General features: G+C 42.3%; 1 protein-coding gene across 3 annotated transcripts in view; it reads left to right on the forward strand.

Moving 5' to 3' along the window:
* PCNX4 (pecanex 4) overlaps window positions 1-27,576 on the forward strand; it is an 89,651-nt gene that overhangs the window by 59,783 nt on the left and 2,292 nt on the right. For all 3 annotated transcript variants that reach the window (XM_033952491.1, XM_033952493.1, XM_033952492.1), the window contains 2 exons: window positions 5,130-6,178; window positions 12,424-12,610. In XM_033952491.1, coding sequence (XP_033808382.1) covers window positions 5,130-6,178; window positions 12,424-12,610 — 1,236 coding nt within the window. The remainder of the gene's footprint in view (window positions 1-5,129; window positions 6,179-12,423; window positions 12,611-27,576) is intronic.

Below are 27,576 nucleotides of genomic sequence, written 5' to 3' on the forward strand. Positions count from 1 at the left end.
GCTATGGCATGGCAGACTTTCCAGCATTGGTGCACTCAAGACTAAGCGGAGCCATATTCCACTCCACTTTCGGTGGTACTGGCCTTTCTCCAAGCTGATCTTGATCAAGGCCTCTCCGCAGCGTTCTTTTGGGTCCAAGTGGCTGGGCTCTATTGTTTTCATGCCTGGAGTCGTCCTTCATCTTTGGTGTCTCGCCCTGACATTGCCAGATTTCTGACAGGGACTCTTTGCATTGGACCACCGATTTATCTACCATTCCCCTTCTGGGACCTCATCCTGGTGCTGTATAATCTTTCCAAGACTTTCTTCGAGCCCTTTCGGGATGCTTCCCTCTTGGCCTTGATGCTCCAGCCATTTTTTTCTGATAGCTGTTCCTTCAGTGAGCCATAATTTCTGGACTCCAGGCCTTTTCTTGCAATGAACTCAGAGACTGGGATTTCCTTACGCATGGTTTCTTTCTTCCTGCTTTCCATGTTGATCAAGTAGTATGTGTGCCTGTTTCTCAGCCTACTGGTTCAAACACTAAGGATTGTGTTTTGAGGGATCCTGGATATATATGCACAATGTGCTTATTTGCTATTTGGTGATCACAAATGGGTTTGTCTTTCTGACCATTTGTTTGGGTTGACTTATTCTATCCAGCGTGGCACTCCCGCTGCTAAGGCCTCAATTTCCAGATGGATCCATGAAGCCCTTTAGTCAATCTACATGCTTTCTGGGACACAGTCTCCTGTTTCCGTCCAGGCACATTCTTCTAGATGTGTGGCTTTGTGGGCCAAAGCTAGAGGTGTCTCCCTTAGGGAGATTTGCACAGCAGCAACATGGTCCTCTATTTACCCATTTGTCCACCCTGGTTTTTTTGGGACTGCTTTTGTACGTTCCACTGGTCTAGAATGTCTCACCTAATGCACTGGAAAAAGAGATTATGTACTTACTGGTAAGCTCTTTTCCAGTAGATAGGTGAGACATTCTAGACTCCTGCCCTGTCCATCCTGCGCCTGATTCTTATCTCAGTTTGTTTCATGCATCTCCAAGTTGTACCTTGGATAACAGTCCTTGGGGGCTGGGAAGTATACGGTATCTATGTTCCTCTTTTAGACGGGAGTAGTTTCTGAGTTCCCTTGAGGTTTTGCTGGCTGTTTTCAGCTGATATTTTCATGTTACTCCTTTGAGCAGAACAGTTTATGACCTTGATTGGTCTGGGTGTCTCTATTTCACATTGACTTGGTGACCCTTGGTGCTTGGGTTCTAACTGTAGGTGAAGCTAAGGAGCTCAGTGAAGTAAAGAAGAGGCACAGAGTAAAATTTGAACTGGAATCCTTCTGCAGATGGCACACAACCATGGGAACATTACCCATTGGTCTAGAATACTGGAAAAGAGCTTAGGGTAAGTACATAATCTTTTTTTCAGCAAAGGTGGATTTTTTTTTTTTTTAAATCTAAGAGCTGAATTTGAGAGAGGTTGATGGGCCCACAGCTTCTGCTACAGATGATAATGAATGATGAGCTAAAAATGTCAGATGACAACAAAACCATTTCAAGCATTCAGATAAGCAGGGAACAGATGGTGAGGTATTTGACACAGGCAATGAATGTTTAGTTAGATCTGTGCTAATGCAAAGTAAATGTCAGCATTTACCCTCTGGTGAAATCCACTACTTGCATTTAAGTTTAGTAACACACAAAATGATTTTGCCTACCAAAAAATAGCATACTGAACAGATAGGCTACACAGGACTGTAACTTTTTACTAACTAAGAGAGAGAAGGATTTGTACTTTATTATGAAGTTCATTTATCTCATAAATACAGGGGAGGTAGAAGGAACATTTTGGCTATACAGTTTTGTCTAAAAGCCAGGATAAAAAAGAAGACACATATATGGATATAGTTTTACATCAAGAAGCCGGATCAAAATAAGATACAAAAGTAGGTGATGGCATCACTAGCACTGGAATGGAGCAACTCTCCCAAAGCTCTGAATTTAGTTTAAAGTTCTAAGTATACACAGCCTTTCCTACAAACGTTTTTCCTCAGTTTTGTTCCTTCCACTCTACTGGGTAGACACATAAACAAGCTTTACCAATAACATTTATTACAAAGGGGGGAGGGGTGGTGAAAAGTTCTCAGCCCAACCAAGAAGGGAATGATATGGAGCCATGAAACTTACAAGTTATTCCACGTACTTATTCACCCCTAAGTTCAACACGCTGGCACATTGTGTGAAGTTTCTGTAACCCTTCCAAAAAATACTCTGGTCACTGAAATACTTCTCTGCTGCTGCAATCACCTCTGAATCACTTGAAAATTGTTGCCCTTTCAAACTCTTTTTAAGGTCTGGAAACAGAAAACAGTCAGATGGAGCAAGATCTGGTGAGTAGGGTGGATGGTTTATACACTGAAACTCCAACTCCATCAAAACGTCCATTGTTATGCCAGCCTTGTGAACAGGTGCATTGTTTTGTAAAAAGAGAACCCCTTTCCACAGCTTCCCTCTCCTTTTTTCTTTCAAAGCTTCCTTGAATCAGCACAGCAAGTTACAGTATTCTGCATTAACTGTTTGGCCCCTTGGAAGATAAGTCATTACAACACCTTCCTGATCTCAAAACACTGTGGCCATGACCTTTCCTGCTGACTTGGGTCTTGAATTTCCTTGGCCTTGGAGAACCTGAGTGCTGTCATTGCATAGACTGTTATTTTGTCTCTGGATCATAGTGGTGTAACCGTGTTTCATCAACAATAACTAGTCATTCCAAAAAGTTGGCACCAGCTCGCTGAAAATGCTGCAAAATCAACTTGGAAATGTTCACTCAATGTCATTTCTCGTCAGCATTCAAATATTTGGGCACTTACTTGGCTGACAGCTTCTGCATACCCAGTTTCTTGTAGATTATACACCCAACATATTCCCTGGATATCTATAGTGTCTCAAAAATTGTTTTAGCCGATATTCGCCGATTTGCCAAAATCAGGTCATGGACATGGTCAACAATTTCAGGAGTTGACACCGTTTGAGGCCTCCCAGACCTTGCTGCATCTTCGGTCTCAAAATCTCCATGCTGAAGGATTGCACACCACTTCTTCACTTTGGAGTATGATGAGCATTTGTTACTCAATGTTTGCATTATACAGTACATTAATACATTTCCTTTGGAGTTTTCTTCTGCAGGAATAGGAACTTCATGATGGCTCGGAGTTCCACACTTGAAAATTCTAAATGAAAATTCCAGAATTTGTTGATATGATTCAATCAGTGATCTGAAACAATGTCAAAACATGGCATTATAAGTCTGCAAAATGTCATTTTGCAAAATATACCATATTTTTTGCTCCATAAGACGCATTTTTTCCACCCCCAAAAAAGGGGGTGGAAATAAGGATGCATCTTATGGAGCAAATACTACAAACCCCCCCCCCGGTACCTTATTGTACTCCCGGCACTTCCCCTGCTGGACAGCTGCGGCAGCGAAAGGCAGAGTGGTGAACAAGGCAGGCGCGAGAAGCTCGTGCCTGCCTTGTTCACCTCGCTGCCGCAGCCATCCAGCAGGGGAAGTGCCAGGAGTACAAAAAGGTCGCTGTCACAGCCGTCCAGTGAGGGAAGCGCCGGGAGTAGAAAAAAGTACCGGGGGAGGGGGGGAGGAGTACAAAAGGTAGGGGGGACCCTGCCGGGATTTAAAAAAAATAAAAATGTTAAAGGGGGGAGAACAAAAAGGTACAGGGAGCCCTGCCGGAATTTTAAAAAGGTAAAAATAGTACATGGGGGGGGGGCTGGAGGGGTTAGTATGGAGAGAAGTCTAAAAATGTACGGAGGGCCCTGCGTGATTTTAAAAAGTAGAAAAGGTACAGTGGGGGCCCCCCTGCCTATCTTGTGCCCTGCTTGCCAGCTACTAGCTCTGCCTGCCTGCCCTGTCCCTACCTGCCTGCCAGTCACTAGGCCTGCCTGCCCTTTGCCCTGCCCCGGCCTACCACTAGACCACCAGAGGGGGGGACAGGGTACAGATCCTGGCAGGGAGGGGGGACAGGGTTCAGAGCTTGGCAAGGAGTGTGGGGTTGGGTACAGAGCCTAGCAGGGAGAATTTGGTTCAGAATGTTTTTTTTTCTTGTTTTCCTCCTCTAAATTATGGTCATGTGTGTCTTATGGAGCAAATAATACGGTAATAGCATTTTTTTCAGCTAAATGGCAAAATAACACTCAAAATTTAGGAAGTTGGTTGGGCTGAGAACTTTTCATCAACCCCTCGTATTTTCTTATTTTATCATTTTTTCTTAAACATCAAAAAAGTTTTATGCTTTTAATACTTTGGTACTGTGACTGAATTGCCTTTACTAGAAGGTCATCTTTTCACCTCTGCCTTCTCCTCATCTACCTTGAGAACCTAAACTTCCTAATTTTTTTCTGCTCTGGTTGTAAGGGACCCTATCATCCCTTGGAAAACTATACTGCATGCTCAGGATTGCACATCTATCATTGGAACACCTTTGTGACTTTATTTTCCTTGGAAGAAGTATGTCAGATGGGTTTTTTTGTTTGTTTGTTTTTTAGCATTAAATAGGAGGAAATATTTTTTCACTTATTAAATACTTGGGACTTGTTGCTAGAGGATGTGGTAACAGCAGTTAGTGTAGCTCAGGCTTGCCAACCTTTTACTATCAGGGGCCACATTTCATATTTTGTAATATTTAGAGGGCCAAAACATGCACCATTGTATTTTGCCATATGCTTTGTCAAATAGTGGCAAAATACAAATGTGTCATCCCCTCCCAACTAGAAGAAGGTCTGGTCCAGCTGTGCAGTCACACCCGCCTGGCCCTTCCCTTCCTCTACTTGCAGCGAGCGTCCCTTCCTCTACTTACAGCGACCAGTAGCAGCAGCGGCTGTGGGGGGGGGGGGGGGGGGGGTTGGGTATTCGCTCCATAGAACGCTCCTTTTTTTCCACCCACTTTTTTTGGGGGAAAAAAGTGCGTCTTATGGAGCGAAAAATACAGTAAATGATTTTGTTCTAGAAGGGAAGGATTAATAGGATAAAGTATACCTTAAAATTATGTGGTAGCTAAATATAATGCTCAGTAGCTTAGCATAGGACATTAAAAGCATAATAAGTAGACTTAAAATTTATTTTTCTATTTTAGGGATTAGAATTACAGGAGACATCATGCCATACTGCTGAAGCCCACAGAGTTGATGAAGTCTTTGAAATGGCCTTTGAACAAGATCACATAAAATCATTTTCTCTCAACCACCATTTTGGAAATATTTTAACACCTTGTGCTGTGCTTCCAGTGAGACTGTATTCAGATGCCAGGAATATTTTGTCTGGAATAATTGATTGTCATGAAAACTTACAACAGTTTAAAGATGATTTTATTAAAGTTCTTCTATGGATACTTGTACAGTATTGTTATAAAAAGTCAAAAGCACATGAAAAACTTAATGAAATGGCAGAAACCAAAGAAAACCAAGTTGTCCTGTCTCAAATACACCAGGCAAAAGATAGAAAGGATTCCATGAGATCATTTGAGACTGCAAAGGGCACAGACAGTCTTAATGTAGATGTACTGGAAGAGTGGTCTGATGATGAAGATCTGTTTGACTTTGAGTTCAACAAACAAAAAAGAGCAAAAGAAACAGGGCAGTTGACAACCAAATCTTTGTTCATTCCAGGAACTGTAGAAACATACAGCATAGGTGGTGATTCAGCAAAGGAGGCATTTTCAGATCACCTGTTTAGTACTATTGAATTTGGGTTTCCTGCTAGTGACAGAGGAGAACAAAACAGATCTATGAATCTTCCAGTGGTAGAATTTAGCTGCTCATATTCAAAACTACTCAGCATACCAGAGGACTGGAGATCAGGACCACTGGCCACTACCAGAATAAATGATATGAAACAGATGTTTCCTGAAGACTGGTACCATTTTATTTTAAGTCAGCTAGATTTCCTTCATTTGAAAGAAAAACCCTCAAATTTGCATGAAGAAGTAATAAAAGACAATGGCTTAAAAGATCTATATGCACAAGGAGTACTGTTGTCTTATTTCAGTATATTCGGAGCAGACCGTGTGGTTCCTGGTCCTAATTACATATACAGAGCATACTCTGGTGGCTTTCCATGGTCAATTGGTTTGGACTGGCTGACAGGAAAACCAGAGCTCTTTCAACTTGCACTGAAAGCATTCAGGTAAAAACTCATTTATAAACTTTCAAATAAGCTACAGTAATCTTAAAAAAAAGATAGTCATAAATATTTTTAATATGTAGCGATGAAAGTGGCATCTCAACCTTACCAAATGCATGTCAGATTGAAGGTGGAGTGTTGCTGGGATGTATGTTTCTATGTAATATTATATTAGTCCAGGACAAGCAGGCAGCATATTCTCACATGTGAACATGTGTCAATTTAAGAATTCAAAGACTGTCTGTACTGCACATGGGTGCTTTCCCACCAGCATGCGGGACTACCAGTTCTTTGTTTCCTGCGGACTGGAGGAGCCATCTTTTGGTTTTCTCTTCACATGCTTTTCAGCATGTTTTGTATGCGTTTTTAACATATGTATTTTATACATGCTTATTTTCTGCGTGTATTAGTTGTGTATGTTTTGTACCTTCCCATATTAAATTTACTTTCTTTTATTTGCCAGTATTACTGAAAGCAGTGCTTTCAGACTGTCGCCTTCCTGAGGAACCTCGTGTCGGCGGTTTTTCTCTCGGGGTTGTTACTCTTCTGATATAATTGGAATCACAGAAACATGGTGGTCTGAGGACAACAAATGGGACGTAGTACTACCAGGTTATAAACTCTATAGGAAAGACAGGACATGTAAGAAGGGAGGAGGAATAGCGCTATACATAAAGGACTCCATTCACTCGACCAGGATGGATACGGCAACAAGGGCAGAAGGTTTGGAATCGCTATGGGTTAAGTTACCAGGAAGAAAGGGAACCGACACAAAATTGGGACTTTATTATCGCCCACCTGGACAGCCAGAAACAAGTGACAATGACCTAGAAGCAGAATTGAGGCAGGAATGCAAAAGCGGAAGGGTGACGGTTATGGGAGACTTCAACCACCCTGGGATAGACTGGAGCATTGGACACTCCAGCAGCGCGAGGGAAACAAAGTTCCTGGAGGCTGTGAGGGATTGCTTCTTGGAGCAGCTGGTCCAGGAACCGACACGAGGAGATACCACTCTTGACCTAATCCTCAACGGTCTAGGGGGCCCCGCAAAGGAGGTGGTAGTAGTAAGGCCACTAGGAAACAGTGATCACAACATGATCCAGTACAAACTAGAAATGGGAACATCAAAAGTGAAGAGAACCACAGCGATGGCACTCAACTTCAGAAAAGGGAACTACGAAGCTATGAGGAAAATGGTGAGACATAAACTCAGAAACAGCTCACGGAAGATGGAGACCGTAGAGAAAGCCTGGTCCCTACTCAAGAACACGGTGCAAAAAGCACAAAACATGTACATCCCCAGGTTTAGGAAAGGGCGCAAACAGAACCAAACAAAAAACAAGGTGTGGATAACAAAGGAAGTGAAGAAGGCGATAAGTGACAAGAGATCATCATTCAGAAAATGGAAAAAGGACCAAACTCAGGAAAACCGGAAGGAACACAAAAAACACCAGAAAGAGTGCCACCGAGTGGTTAGGGAAGCAAAAAGAGAATACGAAGAGAAGCTGGCTGGGGAGGCGAGAAACTTCAAACCGTTCTTTAGGTACGTGAAGGGGAGGCAACCGGCAAGGGAGGAAGTGGGACCATTGGATGATGGAACCAGAAAGGGAGTGGTAAGAGAGGAAAAAGAGGTAGCAGACAGGTTAAACAAGTTTTTCTCGTCGGTCTTCACGAGCGAGGACACATCCAATGTACCAGAACCTGAGGAGATTATAAGTGGGGATCTAGATGAAAAGCTGGAGCAAATAGAAGTAAGCCATGAGGACGTCCTACGACAGATAGATAGATTAAAAAGCGACAAATCACCGGGCCCGGATGGAATCCACCCAAGGGTACTAAAAGAACTGAGAAAGGAAATAGCGGAAACACTCCAACAAATATGTAATCTATCATTGAAAACTGGGGAGATCCCGGAGGACTGGAAAATAGCAAATGTCACGCCTATCTTTAAGAAAGGATCAAGAGGAGACCCGGGAAACTACAGGCCGGTGAGCTTGACTTCGGTTCCGGGTAAGATGATGGAAGCACTTATTAAGGACAGCATCTGCGAGCACATGGAAAAAAATGGGCAGCTGAGGGAGAGCCAACATGGCTTCTGCAAGGGAAGGTCTTGCCTCACAAACTTACTACATTTCTTTGAGGGAATAAACAGCCAGATAGACAAAGGGGAACCCATAGACATAATTTACCTCGACTTCCAAAAAGCTTTCGACAAGGTACCCCACGAACGGCTGCTTAGGAAGCTGTGGAACCACGGAGTGGAGGGGGATGTATACCGATGGATTAAACACTGGTTGGCGGGCAGAAAACAGAGGGTTGGAGTGAAGGGCCAATACTCAGACTGGCAACGGGTCACGAGCGGAGTTCCGCAGGGGTCGGTGTTGGGACCGCTCCTGTTCAATATATTTATAGACGATCTGGAGACAGGGACGAAATGTGAGGTTATCAAATTTGCAGATGACACCAAACTCTGCAGCAGGGTTAGAACCACGGAAGACTGTGAAAACCTGCAAAGGGACCTAACGAAGCTGGAAGAGTGGGCCAAAAAGTGGCAGATGCGTTTTAATATAGAGAAATGCAAGGTCATGCATGTTGGGAAAAAGAACCCGATGTTCAGCTATACAATGGGGGGAACACTGCTAGAGGTAAGTACCCTTGAAAGAGACCTGGGTGTGCTGGTGGATACAACAATGAAAGCATCAGCACAATGCGCGACAGCCTCAAAGAAAGCAAACAGAATGCTGGGTATCATCAAGAAGGGTATCACGACCAGGACAAAGGAAGTCATCATGCCACTGTACCGTGCAATGGTGCGCCCGCATTTGGAGTACTGTGTCCAGTATTGGTCGCCGTACCTCAAGAAGGACATAGCATTGCTTGAGGGGGTCCAGAGAAGAGCGACGAAAATAGTAAGAGGTATGGAAAACCTTTCATATGCCGACAGGCTAGAACAGCTGGGGCTGTTCTCCCTGGAAAAGAGGAGACTTAGAGGAGACATGATACAAACTTTCAAGATCCTGAAAGGCATAGATAAGGTAGACAGGGACAGATTCTTCAGACTGTGGGGAACAACAAGTACAAGGGGGCACTCGGAGAAACTGAAAGGGGATAGGTTTAGAACCAATGCCAGGAAGTTCTTCTTCACCCAGAGAGTGGTGGACACATGGAACGCACTCCCGGAGGTAGTGGTGGGGCAGAAGACACTACAGGGATTCAAAGAAAGTTTGGATAAATTCTTGAAGGAAAAGGGGATTGAGGGATACAGATAGAAGTAAGGATAGGTTTTTTTAGGGCAGGGAACACTTGACAGGTCATGGACCTGATGGGCCGCCGCGGGTGCGGACCGCTGGGTGCGATGGACCTCTGGTCTGATCCCGGTGGAGGCAACTTCTTATGTTCTTATGATAATTTTTATACTTTCAGGTTGGTTGTTGAAGCGGCTTCGAGGATAGGCAACTCTGATGCTTGAGGTTCCTCTTCACAGCCTTACTCCAGGGCCATCGACTTCAACGTCCAGCTCTACCTCAGCTACTTTGCCATTGGGGGAGCCTCCCTCTTCACCTGTGACAAACATGCACATACTCTATTTTTAGGAAAAGGTTAAAGACTCACCATTTCTCGTTGAACCCATAACATAAACTCAGAACTCTAACCACCTAACGTTCATTCAGTGTTCATGTCCTCTGATCAATGATCTTATTGTAAACCGCATTGAATCCTAGTCAAAACTTGTGATACAGAAGAAAAATGTATATATGGTATAAGAGGGCTATGAAACACATGTACTATTCCCCCTCCAATGCTTCTACACTCCTCCCTCAATATTTGCGGGGGTTAGGGGCAGAGCCGGCCCTTGAATAACTTTTGGGCCGACTCTGATCCGCCTCCCTCCCGGCATCTCGGATCTTACCTAGTGATCTAGCGGTCCTTCGGGGCAGGAGCGATCTTCCTACGCTCCTGCCCCATGCAGATCACTGATCCAAAATGGCTGCTGTGAGTTCCCGTAGTCTCTTGAGACTATGACGGGAACTCACGGCAGCATTGGAAGATCGCTTCTGCCCCGTAAGATCGCTAGATCACCAGGTAAGGTCTGGGTAGGTCAGGGAGGTGGGGGTGATTCCGGTTGTAGGGAATTGTGAGTCCTAAAACCGTGAATCAGGAAGGGGAAGTGTACAATGCAAGCATTTTCTCCAAAGCAGTAATGCCTCTGCACACGCGCATTCTGTGCCGGCTACCTCAAAGGCCCCAGTTCCAGTGTGCAGCAACAAGCGCAATTTGTGCCATCTACTGTTCAAGTGCTCTCTCTACAGCAGCAAGTGCATTCTGTGCATTCAACTGCACAGACACTCAACTTCCAGTAAAAGGCATATGTACTGACTACTGTACAGGCCCCTGCTCTCCAAGATCATCTGAATATGTTGCTGTGGAATGGACTAGCCTGGCTACTGCAGTCACACGCCTTGCTAAGTCCTGTCAATGTGCCCCTAGCCTCGACTGAAGTTGAGCAAGGTAAATGAGATATCGCAGACTGCCACTGTCAGACTCCTGTATGTGCGTTATGTACGCTTAATAAAAGTGTTGATAATATGCGCCTTATCACCTGCTTTTAGGGCCACATCATTATTGGGGGTGGGGTGGAGTGTATTGTCTGATGAAACTCCTCTCAACGGTCTTCATAGCATCCACGTTGACCCTCCCACACCCCCTGAGGTTGCATCTCTTCTTTTAGACATAGCACAGTCGGACATCCTGCTAGACAATCCCCTTCTTAATCCCACCACTGTTCCAGGTCTATGGGGCACTATGATGAGGGTTATGATTCTAAGTTGCTCCTTCCTTTTTCTAGCAGGCTGACTACAACAATGAATTCTCTGCTAGCAGTCTTTAAAATTCACTTTCACTGCCTGTTCAGACTCTACCCCCTGCCAGTCCATCCTTTTACCAAGTTTTATTAGGCAAATGGGACAGGATCTTCCTATTAAGATGAAGTCTGAAATAGAACCTACTGCAGAATATAGAGAGGCCCAAATACTGCATGAAGGTTCCTCTACTCAACCTTATGAATGATGCCTTGCTCAAAAGCTGGTGGTCCCCCCCCCCCCCTTGTATACTAGTAGCTCCAAAGAGGTTGGATTCCCTTTACAAACTTCAGTCTGCCTCTGGGTTCAACAAACTACAGCTGCCACACCAATCACTAGTAGTAAAATCCTTCTTAAAGAAAGCACACAGCTTTTGAGCCCATGTTAGTGCTCCACTGGTAGCGAAGGCAGTACACTAGCTAGGTTTGGTTGCAAGATGTTCCAGGGCTCCATGCTTAATCCTGAATTACACTTGCTATGTCCTTCTAGATGAAGTCTCCTGCAGAAGATGTCCAGTTATGACAACTAGATATCCTCTAAACATCTCTCAACATCGGTATCTCAGACATAATCTCTTCAAAACCAGGAAATACATGGCTTGCTCTACATATGATGCATTTGATGTAGCCTCTCCCACCTCTGTGGTGTCAATCACGACTCGCATACAAGTTTGGCTCAGAATCTCAGATCTAGATGTCAATGTTCAAGATTGTCTTTCCAACCTATCCTGCACATGTGATGACTTGTTTAGTGACCATATTGAGGAGGCCACTCAAAGATAAAGACAATACCGACTGTATAACCACTCTTTTCTCCTCTAAAGCAACAGTCTCAGCAGCCTAAGCGATTTTCAAGCCTCTATAGGATAGAATTGAGAGCCACTGCTATAATATTTGCCTTTCGTAGTGCAAATATAACAAGGTACTAGTTGACATGCCCCAAAATTTAAGGTCTCTTGTAGGTTCTGATTTGGGACTTCTGAGTGGAGCTTGGTAAATGCTGATTCTATGCAGGGATCAGCAAGGGTTTGCAAAACTGTTAACAGGATTCCTCTTGCAGGTTAACCTTCAAAACTGCAACAGAATTGTTTAAACTTAAAGGGATTTGCTCCTTCAAAGGAGTGTATAATGCTGTAATGCCTACTTCTGCTTTAAAAATCATAGTATGAACAATTAACTAATTATAGTGAGTTTTTGTTGCTCATGTTAAATTCAGTAGCAACCTATGACTTCACTGTTTCTAGCATTTTGGTCTTCAAAGTGCTAGATTGGAGTGCATGATAATAAAATGGTTACTGGAAGTTTTGTCTCAAATGTTTCATTACTAAAATTGAAGATGTAGAAGCTTTCAACAGTGTAATTTATTGTTACAAATATGTGTTTCTTTTAGATACTCCTTAAAATTAATGGTTGATAAAGCAAGCTTGGGTCCTGTAGAAGATTTCAAAGAGTTGCTTAAGTATTTGGAAGACTATGAGAATGACTGGTACATTGGTTTGGTATCAGATGTTGAATGGCAGCAAGCAGTTTTGCAAGAAAGGCCATATCTTTTTTCCTTGGGGCATAATCACAAAATGGTAAGAAAACATTGAAACTTAAATTTATCTAAGCAGTTTTTTCAGTTACTGTGGACCTGTTAGCAGGACTTATCTGCATAGGAGCAGCTCTTATGCAAATAAGTCTTCTTACTGAGTCATATCTGGATTTAAGGGGCAATTACCCAGATAGTGCACTGAAAATTCAATCAGACCATCTCACCACTAGCTAGGTTATCCAAAGTGGCATCTGGGCAGACCTGGCAGTTATACAGATGGTTACCCAGTTAGTAGACTGAATATTGTTGCTAATTGGGTAAGTTAGGACAGCAAACACAATGTCCTATCTGGGTAGCCAATCAAGTACCAGTCTGAATATCATCAGTATCTGTGAAAGTGCTAGAAACCGCATTATCCCTGGATATGTACAGTAGTGCCAATATCTGGGTATGAAAAGCACGTGGTGGCTAGCATTTACAGGCTGATAGTAATGCGTTTGCTAGTAACATGGCATTTACAGGCTGATAGTAACGTGATTTATTTCCACATATTCATCTTCAAACATGAAATAATTTCTTTTTAATACCAGAGTTGTGGGAGTTAAGAGGAATGCAGGGGTGATTCTTGGGATCCACACCCTACTGTGAAAAATATCCTCTAGAATAGCCAACACTTTGTCTACTGGGATCATAGTATATAGAGAAGTTATATCAAGTGTTACCAACCAATCCTGATTGGTAACATTGTCAACATCACTTAAAATGTTAAGCATATGGGTAGAGTCTTCAATGAAAGAGACTGCTTCTTTGGCTATTTGTTGAAGAAAAAGGTCCACAAATTTTGACAGGGGCTCTAAGATCAAATTCTGCATAGTCACTATGGGGCGACCAGGAGGACTATCAATATTTTTATGTATTTTTAGGAGAAATTGTATTAGAGGTGTCCGTGGATACTGTTCCAATAGACAAGAAGCCTCTTTTGATGTTATGATTTTTTCTTTTAAGGCTTTAGTGATAATATCTTTAATTTCAATTTGTAAATCATTTGTTGGATCAATGAATAATAATAACATAATAATAACAGTTTATATACCGCAGGACCTTGAAGTTCTATGCGATTTACATAGATTAAAAGATGGTACAAATTGATTGAACTTAACAGAGGTGAAAGATAGTGATTAACAGCTCAAGAGAACAGATATTGCCTAGAAACAGATATGTGTAGACATTGGTAAACGTTGGTAGAATTCAGGTTTATTTAATTGAGAGTATGCTTCACAAGTTTGAATAACTATTGCTCCACCTTTATCAGCACGAGTAATAATAAGATTGGAATCTTGACGCAGGGTTTGAAGAGCTTTCCATTGACCAGAGGACATATTCGATTTAAACGGTTGCACTTTTTTTTCTACAGACTCAAGGTCTCTTAGTACTAGGTCCCTAAATGTTTCAATATGATGATTTAGATGTTACTACAGACCTGTCAGAACTAAACACATGATCTTGAAAAAAGATTTTTAATTGAAGTTTTCTCAAAAATCTATATATTTCTTGACGGGTCTGGAAAGAGTCATAATAGGGAGTTGGTACAAAGCCTAGGCCTAAATTGAGAACTTCATGTTGTTGTTGAGTTAGCTGAAAAGAAGTAGTATTTATTATTGATGATTCTATTGTTGTTCAGAACGGGTGTTCGGGCGATTGTTGTATTGTCCGTGTCCTTGAAACCCCACCCGAGAGGAGCCTCTGTTTCGATTTCTACCCTGTTATTGTCGAGTCCCCTGGCCTCCTTGTTGATATGTATTACTCTGCACACTACTATCACTCCCTGAGTCCGTGGTGGTTGTATCATCTTGAAATGGTTGTTTATAAGTGATCTTATTGTCTTTATGTTTGAAGGTCCATGTATAAATACGATTCTGATTATAATCCTCTTCATCACGTTTCAGTTTCTTAATCTTGGATAGCTTTATCGATTCACAAAATGTATCTAATCATTGTTGAGTATCTTCTTTTAATTTTGGAAACTGGTCAGTTGCTGTATTTTGTTGGATTGCTTCTTCTAACTCTGCTATTTCAAGTTCAAGGTGGAAATAGGAATACTGAAAGGAAAGAGAACCATAGCGACAACTTTTAACTTCAATAAGGGAAACTACGAAGCAATGAGAGGAATGGTAAAGAAGAAACTTAGGAACACTTCCAAAAAATGGCATACGGTAGAACATGCCTGGTCCTTTTTCAAGAATACAGTGAGCGAGGCGCAAAATCTGTATATCCCCAAATTCAGAAAAGGGTGCAACAAGAGTCGAACAAAAGACCCGGCGTGGATAACTAAAATAGTGAAGGAAGCGATAGGCAATAAGAAAAACTCATTCAGAAAATGGAAGAAGGACAAATCTGAGGGAAACTGGAAAGATCACAGAAAGTATCAAAAAGAATGTCATCGTGTGGTTCGAAAAGCCAAAAAAGAGTATGAAGAGAGGCTAGCCAGGGAAGCACGAAATTTCAAGCCGTTCTTTAGATATATTAAAGGGAAACAGCCGGCTAGGGAAGAGGTGGGACCACTGGACGACGGAGACCGGAAGGGAGCGGTGAAGGAAGAGAAAGAGGTCGCAGAAAGACTTAACATGTTCTTTTCATTGGTATTTACAAGCGAAGACACAACCAACATACCGGAACCTGAACAAATCTTCAAGGGAAATCAAGCACAAAAGTTAACATCCATGGAAGTGAGCCTTGATGAGGTGCGCAGGCAGATAGAAAAACTAAAAACTGACAAATCGCCGGGTCCGGATGGAATCCATCCAAGGGTTCTGAAGGAACTAAAGGAGGAAATAGCAGAACTACTGCAGCAAATTTGCAACCTATCTCTGAAAACAGGTGTGATTCCGGAGGATTGGAAGATAGCCAACGTAACGCCCATCTTTAAAAAGGGATCAAGAGGGGACCCGGGAAACTACAGACCGGTGAGTCTGACCTCGGTTCCGGGGAAAATGGCGGAAGCACTGATAAAAGAAAACATCGATAAACATTTTGAAAGAAACGAACTTCTGAAAACCAGCCAACATGGTTTCTGCAGGGGAAGATCGTGCCTGACTAACTTACTGCACTTCTTCGAAGGAATTAACAAACAAATGGACAGAGGAGACCCCATAGACATCATATACCTAGATTTCCAGAAAGCCTTTGACAAGGTGCCTCATGAACGTCTACTCCGGAAACTGAAGAACCATGGGGTGGACGGAGACGTGCATAGATGGATCAGAAACTGGTTAGAAGGTAGGAAACAGAGGGTAGGGGTGAAGGGCCACTACTCAGACTGGAGAAAGGTCACGAGTGGTGTTCCGCAGGGCTCGGTGCTCGGGCCACTGCTTTTTAACATATTCATAAATGATCTAGAAACAGGGATGAAGTGTGAGATAATAAAATTTGCGGACGACACCAAACTATTTAGTAGAGCTCGGACAAAGGAGGACTGCGAAGAATTGCAAAGAGACTTGGACAAACTAGGGGAATGGGCAGAGAGATGGCAGATGAAATTCAATGTTGGGAAGTGTAAAGTATTGCATGTGGGAAGCAAAAACTTGAGGTATAATTATGTGATGGGAGGGAAGTTTTTGAATGAGAGTGCACAAGAAAGGGACTTGGGAGTGATGGTGAACATGACAATGAAGCCGACAGCACAGTGCGTAGCTGCCGCTAAGAGAGCGAATAGAATGCTAGGTATAATCAAGAAAGGTATTACAACCAGAACGAAAGAAGTTATCCTGCCGCTGTATCGGGCAATGGTGCGTCCACATCTTGAGTACTGCGTCCAGTATTGGTCACCGTACCTTAAAAAGGATATGGCATTGCTCGAGAGAGTTCAGAGGAGAGCAACACGACTGATTAAGGGGATGGAAAGCCTTTCATATGCTGAGAGATTGGAAAAACTGGGACTCTTTTCCCTAGAAAAGAGAAGATTAAGAGGGGATATGATAGAGACTTACAAGATCATGAAGGGCATAGAGAGAGTAGAGAGGGACAGATTCTTCAAACTTTCAGAAAATAAAAAAACAAGAGGGCATTCGAAAAAGTTGAAAGGAGGCAAATTCAAAACTAATGCGAGGAAGTTCTTCTTTACACAACGTGTGGTGGACACCTGGAATACAATTCCAGAGGAAGTTATAGGGCAGAGTACAGTACTGGGGTTTAAGAAAGGTTTGGACAAATTCCTGCTGGAAAAGGGGATAGAGGGGTATAGATAGAAATTTACTGCACAGGTCCTGGACCTGTTGGGCCGCCGCGTGAGCGGACTGCTGGGCGCGATGGACCTCGGGTCTGACCCAGCGGAGGCATTTCTTATGTTCTTATGTTCTTATTTTTACTTTATGCTCACTCTCTATATTAGTTATATGGTCAATGATTAGGAGCATGAGGTCCATGCTACATTTGTTTAGTATGGCTATCCATTTATCCACAAATGATTGATCAGTTCTAAACAGTGTAGGTCCTTTTTGTATTCATAGGCTCCGAGGGGTCATCTTCATTTTCACATACTGGGCTAATGTGTTACCATGTAGCTCTGCTCGTATCAATTGTTTCACCTTCATCTCCAATTCTCCCAATTGGGCCCTTGAACCTTTACATAATCAGTTAATATTGGTCTCTGAATCAGTGTATCCTGCTGCTATGCCATTGTTCCTCTATGCTATAGCGATATTGCTTTATCGCTCCAATAAATTGGAGACATCTAATGGGGTCTCTCGTAGATTTTCATTCCCAGATGTTTGTTGATCTGTTCTCTGTGATAAATAGTAAACTCTTACAAGGGGAGGCATAGATTGTTCTGGTATATCCAAAATTTCTCTAAAGTACCTTTTTACCATCTCTATTGGGGTTTCCATGGGTATCTTAGGAAAATTTAATAAACGTAAATTATTGACTCTACCCAATTTTTCCAAAACTTCCACTTTTTTCCTTAGAAAGGTATTATCCATTATCAGGGCTTTTTGAATTTTTTACCCCAAGGTCACTTCCATGGAAAATTTTAATAAATCAGTTTTAAGTGTCATAGTATCTTGTTTTAAGTTAGAAAGTTATTTTGCTTGTTCATTCAATCTCTCTCCTTGTTTGTTAATTTGTGGCACAATTGAGTTCCCAAGTTTTACTACCAAGTCCCATAGTGCATCTAGAGCAGTGGTCTCAAACTCAAACCCTTTGTGGGGCCACATTTTGGATTTGTAGGTACTTGGAGGGCCGCAGAAAAAAATAGTTAATGCCTTATTAAAGAAATGACAATTTTGCATGCGGTAAAACTCTTTATTATTTATAAAACTTTCCTTTAACAGTTAAAAGGAAAGATATAAGACTTTAAAGAGTTTTACCTTATGCAAAATTGTCATTTCTTTAATAAGACATTAACTATTTTTTCTGCGGCCCTCCAAGTACTCTATTTTATCCCAGGACAAGCAGGCAGCATATTCTTGACTGATGGGTGACGGCACCGACGGAGCCCCGGTACGGACAATTTTAGAGTGATTGCACTCTAAGAACTTGGAAAGTTCTGGTAGGCCGCACCGCGCACGCGCGAGTGCCTTCCCGCCCGACAGAGGCGCGCGGTCCCCAGTTTCTTAGTTTCCGCGGAGCTAAGAAGACGCGTTTTTCAACGGCTGTTGAAATTTTTTCTACTTGCCTTCCCGCTCGCGTAAACCTTTTTGGCTCTATTGCCTTTTTTCTTTTGATTCATTTTTGTAAAAAAAAAAAAAAAAATTTTTACTTTTTTCTTCATTTTTAGTTTTTCCCCGGCGGGGCCTTCTGCCACCATCGAGGCCTCGGCCTTCGATTTGGCTGAAGCCGTTTTTACTTTCATGCCCCCTCAGCCAGGGTTTAAAAAGTGCCAGCGGTGTGCTCGGCCTATATCTCTCACGGACCCACACAACTGGTGCCTACAGTGTTTGGGTCCTGAGCATCAGGCTTCCACCTGCACCCGCTGTGCTACCTTAAAAAGCATCCTCCGGTCTCGAGTGCAGCAAGCCCAATCCTGCCGACTGTGAGGCGCCAGCGGAAGCGCTCCGCCCCTATTGAGGTGAGTCCCTCGACATCGGGCTCCTCATCTCCGGGACGTCGAGCGGCACCGCAGGTACCGCAAAAGAAAAAGGCGGTACCGGTGCCATCCCTGGATGATCGCATTGCGGCCATCCTCCAAGTGCAGCTCAAGGAGCAATTACAACATCTCCTTCCAGCTATCTTGGCACCGAACCTTCTGGTGCCGGTCCGCACTGAGCCGCCGGTACCGATAGTGGAACAGCCTGTGCTGTCTGCATCCACTGTTTCGGTACCGCTTCACTCGACCTCCTCGGTATCGATGCCAGTCCTTGCACCGGAGCCGAGAGCTCAACATCAGTCGGTACAGACTTCGGCACCGGTGCCAACGATTACATCCCCTGGTTCCATATCGATGAGGTCGGGTAAGTCGGTGCGCAAAACCCGCCACTTAGAACCATCTACCCCAGAGTCTCGGGACCGTACTTCCCATGTCAGGGATCCTGATCTGTGGGGAGATTCAGAGGAACCCTTTCTCTCTGAGGGTGAATGTTCCTCAGATGAGGATGATTCTGCTGTACCTGACTCATCCTCTAGGCATGACACTACATCTTTCTCGTCTTTTTTGAAAGACATGTGTGACTCTCTGTCTATTCCTTTGGAGGCTGAGTCCAAAAAGTCTAAAGCCTTTTTAGATGCCCTTGACTTTGACCAACCCCCAAAGGAATTTTTGAAGCTCCCTCTTCACGACATCTTGAGGGAGACTTTCTACAAGAATCTAGAGACTCCCTTAACGATCCCAGGTGCTCCACGTAAATTAGATTCTTTATACAAAGTAATTCCCATTCCTGGATTCGACAAGCCTCAGCTTCCACACGAGTCTCTTTTGAACTTTCATTTTTGGTGGGAAACAGTATGCCTTTATTATCGATATGAAGCTAATTTAGCTGAAAGATCTGGGAATATGGCCTCCTTTGTAGATGTGTGGGGTCCTTTAGAGGGTTTTGTTAAGCAATGTGTGTGACTGTATGAATGACCTGCCAGACAAATAGGAGGGAGGTGGTGGTGGTGGGGGTTTGGGTAAGGGAGGGATGGGTAGATAAGATATTGATGTGTTTTTGCAAGGATTTTCTTAATGTATGTATACATATGTTATAATCTATTTGTGAATTACATTATTCTGTAAGATGTTAAAATTTAATAAAGATTGAACTAAAAAAAAAAAAAAAGCTCGGTGGTGGTGAGAGCTTTGGTTCTCTTCCTGGAGAAAATGGGCAAGAGAAAGGGAACGGCAAAAGCTTGAGTCCTGGCAGCTAGCCAAGTACCACCAATGAAACAAACCACCTTGAAGGGATTTAGAATGCTGACTGGAACTGTGTCGGTTGTCTCTTCTGAGCAAGCGCAGTACATGAAAGAAATATGTGCGAGCCGTGCTAGCAGTAACGGGATCTCGCTGAGTCCCGAAAGCAGAGCGGCCCTCCTGTAACCTGGAAAGAGTCTGCTGGATGGAGAGTACCAGCGTGGGAGCTAGGAAGGAACTAAAGTTTCTCTGTCGCTGTCTGGGAACCTCTGTCTAATAGCTTTCCTCCTCACAGTCAGGTGTGTTGTTGAGGGTATTCACTCCACAGCCATTGGATCCAACTGCAACTGTGAGTGGGGCATGTGGGGGGAAAGAACCTTTTGAGAGTTGTGCAGGTGTGAGAAGTAAGAAGCCACCCATTATAACCTTAGAGACTTAAATTCCTCTTTTCTGAGAAGAGTGGACAAAATGGAGGGTGAAATGAAAAATGTTTCTGAACAAATTGCTTCTCAGTCCCAGGGCTTAGTTCAACAACTAGAGAAAGTAACATCTTTGGAGCAAATGTGGAGGAGGTACAGAATCTGGGAGCAGCTTTGATGAAAGATAAAACCTTAACCCATTGAAAGATTGAATACTTGTAAAATCAATTAAGAAGGAATACCTTGAGATTCTTAAATTTTCACGTCCCCTCTGATTTAAGTGGTGGACTTGGTGAAGTGATATTTGAAGGAGGTCCTTAAGATTCTGGATGAGGCACTTCCACCGATAGTAAGAGCTCAATATTTTTCTGGGAAAGGAACAGGAGGTGTCGGAACCTCAGGAAGACCAGATCAGGTGGTAAACTTAACTGACTTTCTGGAATCATCTCTCGAAATAGTTACCCAGAGATTGACTCTAATTATAACATTTGCTTTAGAGCTGGATCGCAATAATATTTTGCGTTTGTATTTCAGTAATATGAATCAACAGTTTATGGGTTCAAATATACGTATATTTCCTGATTTATCTAGAGACACATAGAAGAGGCATCAATCATTCTTGGCCTATCGACCGAGAGTGATTGCTTTGGGAGCCAATTTTGTATTAAAATTTCCTTGTATTTGCCTTATTTTGTTGGAGGGTGTAACTTACTTTCTTTGACCCTAAACAGCTAGCAGATTTTTTTGAGCTAAAGAGGAGATCAGGGTGGTTGTATGATATTCCCATGGAGTTGGGGGGAAAAATCTTGCCGTTCTCGGGCTGAGACAATGATATAGGAAAGCCTCCTGGAAATGTTTTTCTTTTTTCTTCTTTATTACTTATTTCTTGGATCTTATTTCTGATAATTTGTGGACTATATTAACATAATTTTTTTCCGGATATTTTGATTCTTTTTTCATTTCTGTAATTTCACTATCATGGTTATTTGAAGTGATTGTAAATTTGAAACATTAGAAAAAAAAAAAAAGATGATGTAATAACCAGTTCACCTGTTGTCCTAAGTAGGATAATTGACTATTTAAATTAAGACTATAAGTAAAGTAAATGAGCTAGAGGTGGATGGGTGGGAGGGAGGGAATGTAGACTAAGCCAGACACTGCTCGCCAGAGACTCTCTCTAGCAGAAAGTTCAAGTTTAAAAATATAACAGGCTTTTATTTTATGGAAACTAGCTAAGTAAAGCTTGATATTTTAAGATCTAAAACTATCTTTATAAAGGAATGTACAGTGTAGTTTTTATCCCCCAAATTAGCAAAGCTCAGAGCAAAATAAAGTATATTTACCCAGAGAAATATCCCATCTCCTCTTCTCTCCTCAAGATATGTCCTCTCCTTTTCTTTCAGAGAGAAATATGTCCTCTGCTCCTCTCCTCTCTTTCTCTATATTTCTTTTGAACTGTCGCTCACTTAAGTCAAAAATCTCTGTGATGTTTGATTTGGGCTTCCAACACCATGGTTCCCTTTTCTTTCTCACAGAAGTATGGCTTTGCTCTGGCAGAAAGTCTTTACTTACCCAATGCCGTCCACAAGATTATGTAACTTACTCAGTCCCTTGCTGTACTAACAAAAGGGGAGGAGTTCTTCCTCTGTTGCCACCTTCTAACATATCTCCGATATCTCTGGGGAACTTCTACCCTTCCCTGATACTTTGCTGCTCTGTTTAAACATCATCCTTATTGTTTATTTTTTCTTAATCTACTTTCCTTCTTCTGATTCTGCCCTTCAGGACTCTTTTCATCAATGTATATCTGATGCTGTCATTCACTTTCCCAAACTTAATATTCTGGGTGACTTTAATGTTCATTGTTTTAATCCTCTTGGGTCTTTTGAAAGACTTAGGCTTTTTTTTTCCTCCAATCTCAACCTAACCCAGTTTGTTCCTGTTCCTACTCATGAAGTTGGTAAAACTCTTGACTTAATACTGACCTGTTCTTCTGATCCTTTCTTTCTTCAAGATCAAAGTTTCTGCTTATTCTATCTCCAACCATAGAATGCTTTGGATCAGGCAATGGACAGGAGATTTGGCTTCTAAAGCCACCTTGAGCAGGCTTCCCTTCAAAGGCCAAATGCTCTTTAGTAAGAGATTGGACAATTTTATGGCCAGTGTGGCAGATCGTCGCCCTAAGCCCTTCCAGACAGCAAACTATGTGCCCTGAGGGGGTCAGGTCATGGAAAATTTTGTGGTTCTTGGCAGTTTCATCAGTACTCATGAGATTATCTCAGGGCTCTTAATAGAGGTTTGGAATCTTCAGGCAACTTCAGCCCTTCGATTCTCACACCAAAGCAATCTCCAAGAAGTCCCAATGAAAGTCAGTAGCCATACCTCCGCATATAGGAGGGTAGTTGTCAGATTATTGGAAGACTTGGGTACAAATTTGCTTGGACCGCTGGGTTCTGAACATCATTTGAGAGAGATACAAGCTCAAAATTATTTTGTCCTTTGGTGGACTTGTTTGTGGACTCACTCACCGGATGGCCAGTGACATCGGTCAGGTTCCTAGCAATGGTGAAATGGCTTTTTAGATATTCAAGACATATGGCCCATACCAACTAAAGAATCGGGCTTGGCTAGATACTCTATACGTATGTATATACTTCATAGTGCCAATGAAAGACTCGGACAACTGGAGATTTATCCTAGATCTGAAGTCAGTCAATGCAGCACTAAAAGTGGCCTGGTTCCACATGGAAACCAGTCGTTTGATCATTGCGGCAGTGACGCTGGGGGAGTTTATAGTCTCTTTGGATTTGACGGAAGCCTATTTACTTTCCAGATCACAGGAAATTTGTGAGAATCCATGTAATGGGAAGACATTTCCAGTTTTCAGCACTTCCATTTGATGTGGCAACAGAGCTTTGCACTTACCAAGGTTGTGACAAACCTAGCACCAGCACTAGTTTTGCCCCTAATAGGATCCAGTGCAGAAGAGCTGACCAGGTTAATTCTGGTGACCAACTTGAGGCTGACCTCCCTTGCCCATATGACCAGAGCAATGGTGATCTGGATCAGGGGCAGGCAGACTGACAACAGCAGCATTCTGTGCATAAGTCAGCAAGGGCAGCCAAAGATAAAATAGTTGAGCCTAGGAAACCCAGGCAGAACAAACAAGGAAAGCCTGCAGTAGCACCAGGCTGAAGGGGATTGACTGTGGACTGATTAAAAGCAGGCTGAAGGTAAGCAGCGGAGGGAGGAGCGAGTAACGAGGGTGAGTCACTTCAGCAGCCCAAGGCAGTGCCAGAGCTTGGGGATCAAGCAGCAGAGGGAGAGTTTTCAGATTGGCCGATGCAGGAGGTGGAAGAAAGCCTCCCCACTTCTGACTTCCAGATTCCTGAAGGTGTAGAAGGAATGGAAGTGCAAGATGCTGGCCCTATGCCAGATAGCCAGGCAGAACTCATGGACACAAACTGAGAGTCAGTGAGTAGCTGGAAAGCAGATGGTGTTTTTCCTTTCTAAGCCAGAAAAGCTTTATGTATTTTTGCTGCCTTTTGAGTTAATTATTATTTTGGGTACAAGAAGTGTACTTACCTGCAGGTGGATAGCTTGTTTTCCTAAAGGGGAAGTTTGTGGCTAAAGAGCTTGGGAACAGTATGAATAGGTTTTCTTTTTTTCTCTGTTTGAAAACCTTACTGTGACTGCCGTTTGCTGGTAGTATAATCACCTAATCTCCCACAGCTGCAGGGCCTTCCCAAGAGGTAGCTGCAGAGACAGTGGGCTCTTTGCAAGGCTGTGCTGTGGCTTGCTGCCTAACAGAGTATCTAACCTTGGCTGTTATAAGAGGTTGTTTTGAACCTTATATGAATGCTGAAAATCTATGTTTCCTACCTCTGGGATAAATACTGCTGAGAGGAAGTTTGGATTATGTTTTGAATACCACTATAAATTAATTGCTGAATCAGAGTGCAAGAACTCAGGCAAGACAATCTGTATGTGATTTTTGCTTTTGTACCTATATTTTTCCTTTGCAACTGAATTTGTTTTGAGTGAAATGCTACAGATATTTGCCTTGGTGTTATACCTTTTGGACCGCTAAGGTCAGAATAAATCCATTATTCTTTCTTGAAGAACTTGGTCTGAGTTGTGGTGACTTGAAACCAGTACTTACCTTGTTTTCTCCCAGGCCTAGGCAGTTTCCTAGGGCCCATCAAAAGTCCCGAAGATACCCTTGGTCACAGAGGACACGCCAGAACAGAAGGTTTGTCACAGTGTAGCTCCACTCTGAGGAGTGTTTGTGACAAGTTGATGATCATGATAGTTGCGTATCTCCGCAAGGCAGGGATCCAGAGCTCTATCTTTGTCTGATGGAGAAAAAGCAGTGGCACAAGTACAGCTGTTGCAGGACCTGGGTTGGATTAACAATTTCTGGAAAAGCCACCTGGAGCTGGCCCAGTCCCTGGAGTTCTTGGGAATCTATTTCAGCTCAGCAGAGGGCCTTGTATTTCTTCCTGAGCTATGCCAAGTGAAGTTCACTCGCCAGATGTCAGACCTCTTGGTGATTCCTGCTCCTATAATAATAATTATTTTATTTTTGTATACTGCCACACCACAAAGTCCTAGGCAGTTCACATGTAGAAGAACTGTACAATCAGTTAGTGAAATACAATTGACTTAAAAATACATTAAAATCATACTAAAAAGAACAATTTAAAATAATAGTTTACAATTTACCAATCAAGATTGAAACATCAGTTTACAAATTTATCAAACAGATCAGTTTTCAACAGCTTCCTAAAATACATATAAGAATAAGCTTGAGAATTAATGGTACATAGCCAAGAATTCATTTTGCCTGCCTGAAATGCGAATAGTTTGTCAAAGAATCTCTTATATCGGCAAGATTTTATGGTTGGATAAACAAATAGATAGTGTCCTTGAGTGATCCTATTAGGTTTATGTCGTTCAAAACATGAGGACAGACCAAACAAAGCCTTAAAACAAATACAACCAAACTTAAACAGTACTCTTGCTTCAAAAAGCAACCAATGCAAATGTTGATAAAATGGAGTGACATGGTCATGTTTTTTCAGGCCAAAAATCAAATGAACTGCTGTATTCTGAATAAGTTTTAATCTTTTTAGAAGTTTTTTTGTGAGATCCCAAATATATTATGTTGCAATAGTCCAGAACAGACAGAATGGAAGATTGTACTAGTAACCTAAAAGATACACTGTCAAAATTTTTTTTTATAGTTCAAAGTTTCCACAAAATTGAAAAACAATTTTTGGTCAATAGATTTGTATAGTCATCCAAGGTTAGGTGGCGATCCAAAATAACTCCAGTTGAAGTACCTTTTCATTAATATTATCAGAAGGACTAGCCAAAATTTTTTTTGATTTTTCAGGGTTAAATTTAAGGGCTCCTTTTATCAAGGTGCGCTACGGGGATTAACGCGTCAGACATTTCATCATGCACTAACCCCTGCGGCAAGCCAAAATACTAATGCCTCGTCAATGGAGGCATTAGCGACTAGCGCGGCAGGCGGTTTAATGTGTGGTATTCCGTGCGTTAAACCCCTACCGCGTCTTGATAAAAGGACCCCTAAGTTTGGCCCTGATTGTCCATTGCTCAATAGTAATATCATCTGCATAGATGAAGAACTTAACTCTCAAACTATGCAGTAGTCTTCCTAGCAGAGCTAAATAAATGTTAAATAAGGTGGGGGATAATGGAGAACCTTGTGGTACCTCACAGGAATTACTCCGTGAAGAACAGTTTTTCTCACTAAATACTTGATAACATCTATTTCGTAAAAAACCCTCAAATGAATGGTGGGAGATCATTTCATGTTTTTGGTGCTAAAAAGAATTAAGCAGATTTTCTAGTAGACTCGTAGTGTGTAAAACGAGGGGCCAGAGAACCAGCTGGTTTGCATCAAATGACTTCAAGTGATAGGAAGGTGTGTAAAAGACAACTGAACAAGAAAGATACTGTGGTTGACCAGAATGAAGAGATTTGCGCGTTAGGCACAGAATTTTAAAAGGATAATGATACTGAACAGGCAACCAGTGTACATAAAGAAAAAGTGGAGTTAACTTGCACAAGAAAGGAAACATAAAGCTGTGTTTTGTAATGTCTGTGAAGATGGTATTGCAGTAGTCAATTTTTGAAATAAGAGCATGGATAAGAGTATGGAGGGATTTGAAATCATGAAAAGGGTGTACTGAGTGTAGTAGATGCAGAGAATAGAACCCTAAATGGATGGTGGCTGTAATGTGTTCCTCGAATGATAATTGTGAGTCTAAAATGACCCATAAGTAACAGAAGGAAAATGATGTCCGTATTGGTCAGTCAAATAGAAATGGGGGTAATGGAAGGCGGACACAATAATTCAGTGAATCAGCAGACCACTCACTGTCTTGTCTGGGTTAAGAACTAATAAGTTTTCAGAAAGCCATGAAGAGACAGTAGCCAGGCAGGTCGGTAGTGGATTTAAATTGGGCTGGAAAGAGGAACAAGGATAGACCAGTAAGATGTCATCCGCATAGATGAAAAATTTTATATTGAAATTAGATTAACGTGGCTAGCAGACTAATGAAGATGTTAAATAAGAGGAGGGACAATAATGACCCCTGGGGAACTCCACAGACAAGGTGTGGCTTTTGGAGACAGATTGGTGGTAAGAGACAGAATATGTGCGACTTGATAGGGAAGATGAAAACCATGACCAGACTTCCACAAATCCTGATTTCAGCCAAGCAAGATAAGAGTAATTGGTAGTCAACCAAATCTAAGGTTGCTGATAAATCCAATGATATAAACAATATGATTCTGTTAGCATCAAGAGTAGTGTGGAGGTCGCTTATAAAAGTGATGACAACAATTTCAGTGCTGTGAGATGAGCAAAATCCAGATTGATAGGGGTACAAAACTAATGACTGCTCAGTGTGAGAAGTAAGTTGTTGGAAGATGAATTTCTCGAGAATCTTGGAAATGAAATTGAGATTTGAGACAAAGCAGTAGTTGACCCGGAGATTAACATCCAAGGACGTTTTTTATTAGAAGGGGAGTAATAACTGCACTTTCTAGAAGGATGGAAATATTCCCGAAGATAGGCTTTCTGTGATTATGGACAAAATAAAAGGTAGGAGACATTGTGAACTGGATTTAAGCCAGGAAACGGGAAGCAGATCAAGCAAATAAAAAGTTGTCTTCATGTGGTTGAGAATAAGAGAAAGTGAGGCCAAAGATGCTAGATAAATATAGATTATCAAC

Source organism: Geotrypetes seraphini, chromosome 7 (genome assembly GCF_902459505.1).
Source record: "Geotrypetes seraphini chromosome 7, aGeoSer1.1, whole genome shotgun sequence".
NCBI lineage: Eukaryota > Metazoa > Chordata > Amphibia > Gymnophiona > Dermophiidae > Geotrypetes > Geotrypetes seraphini.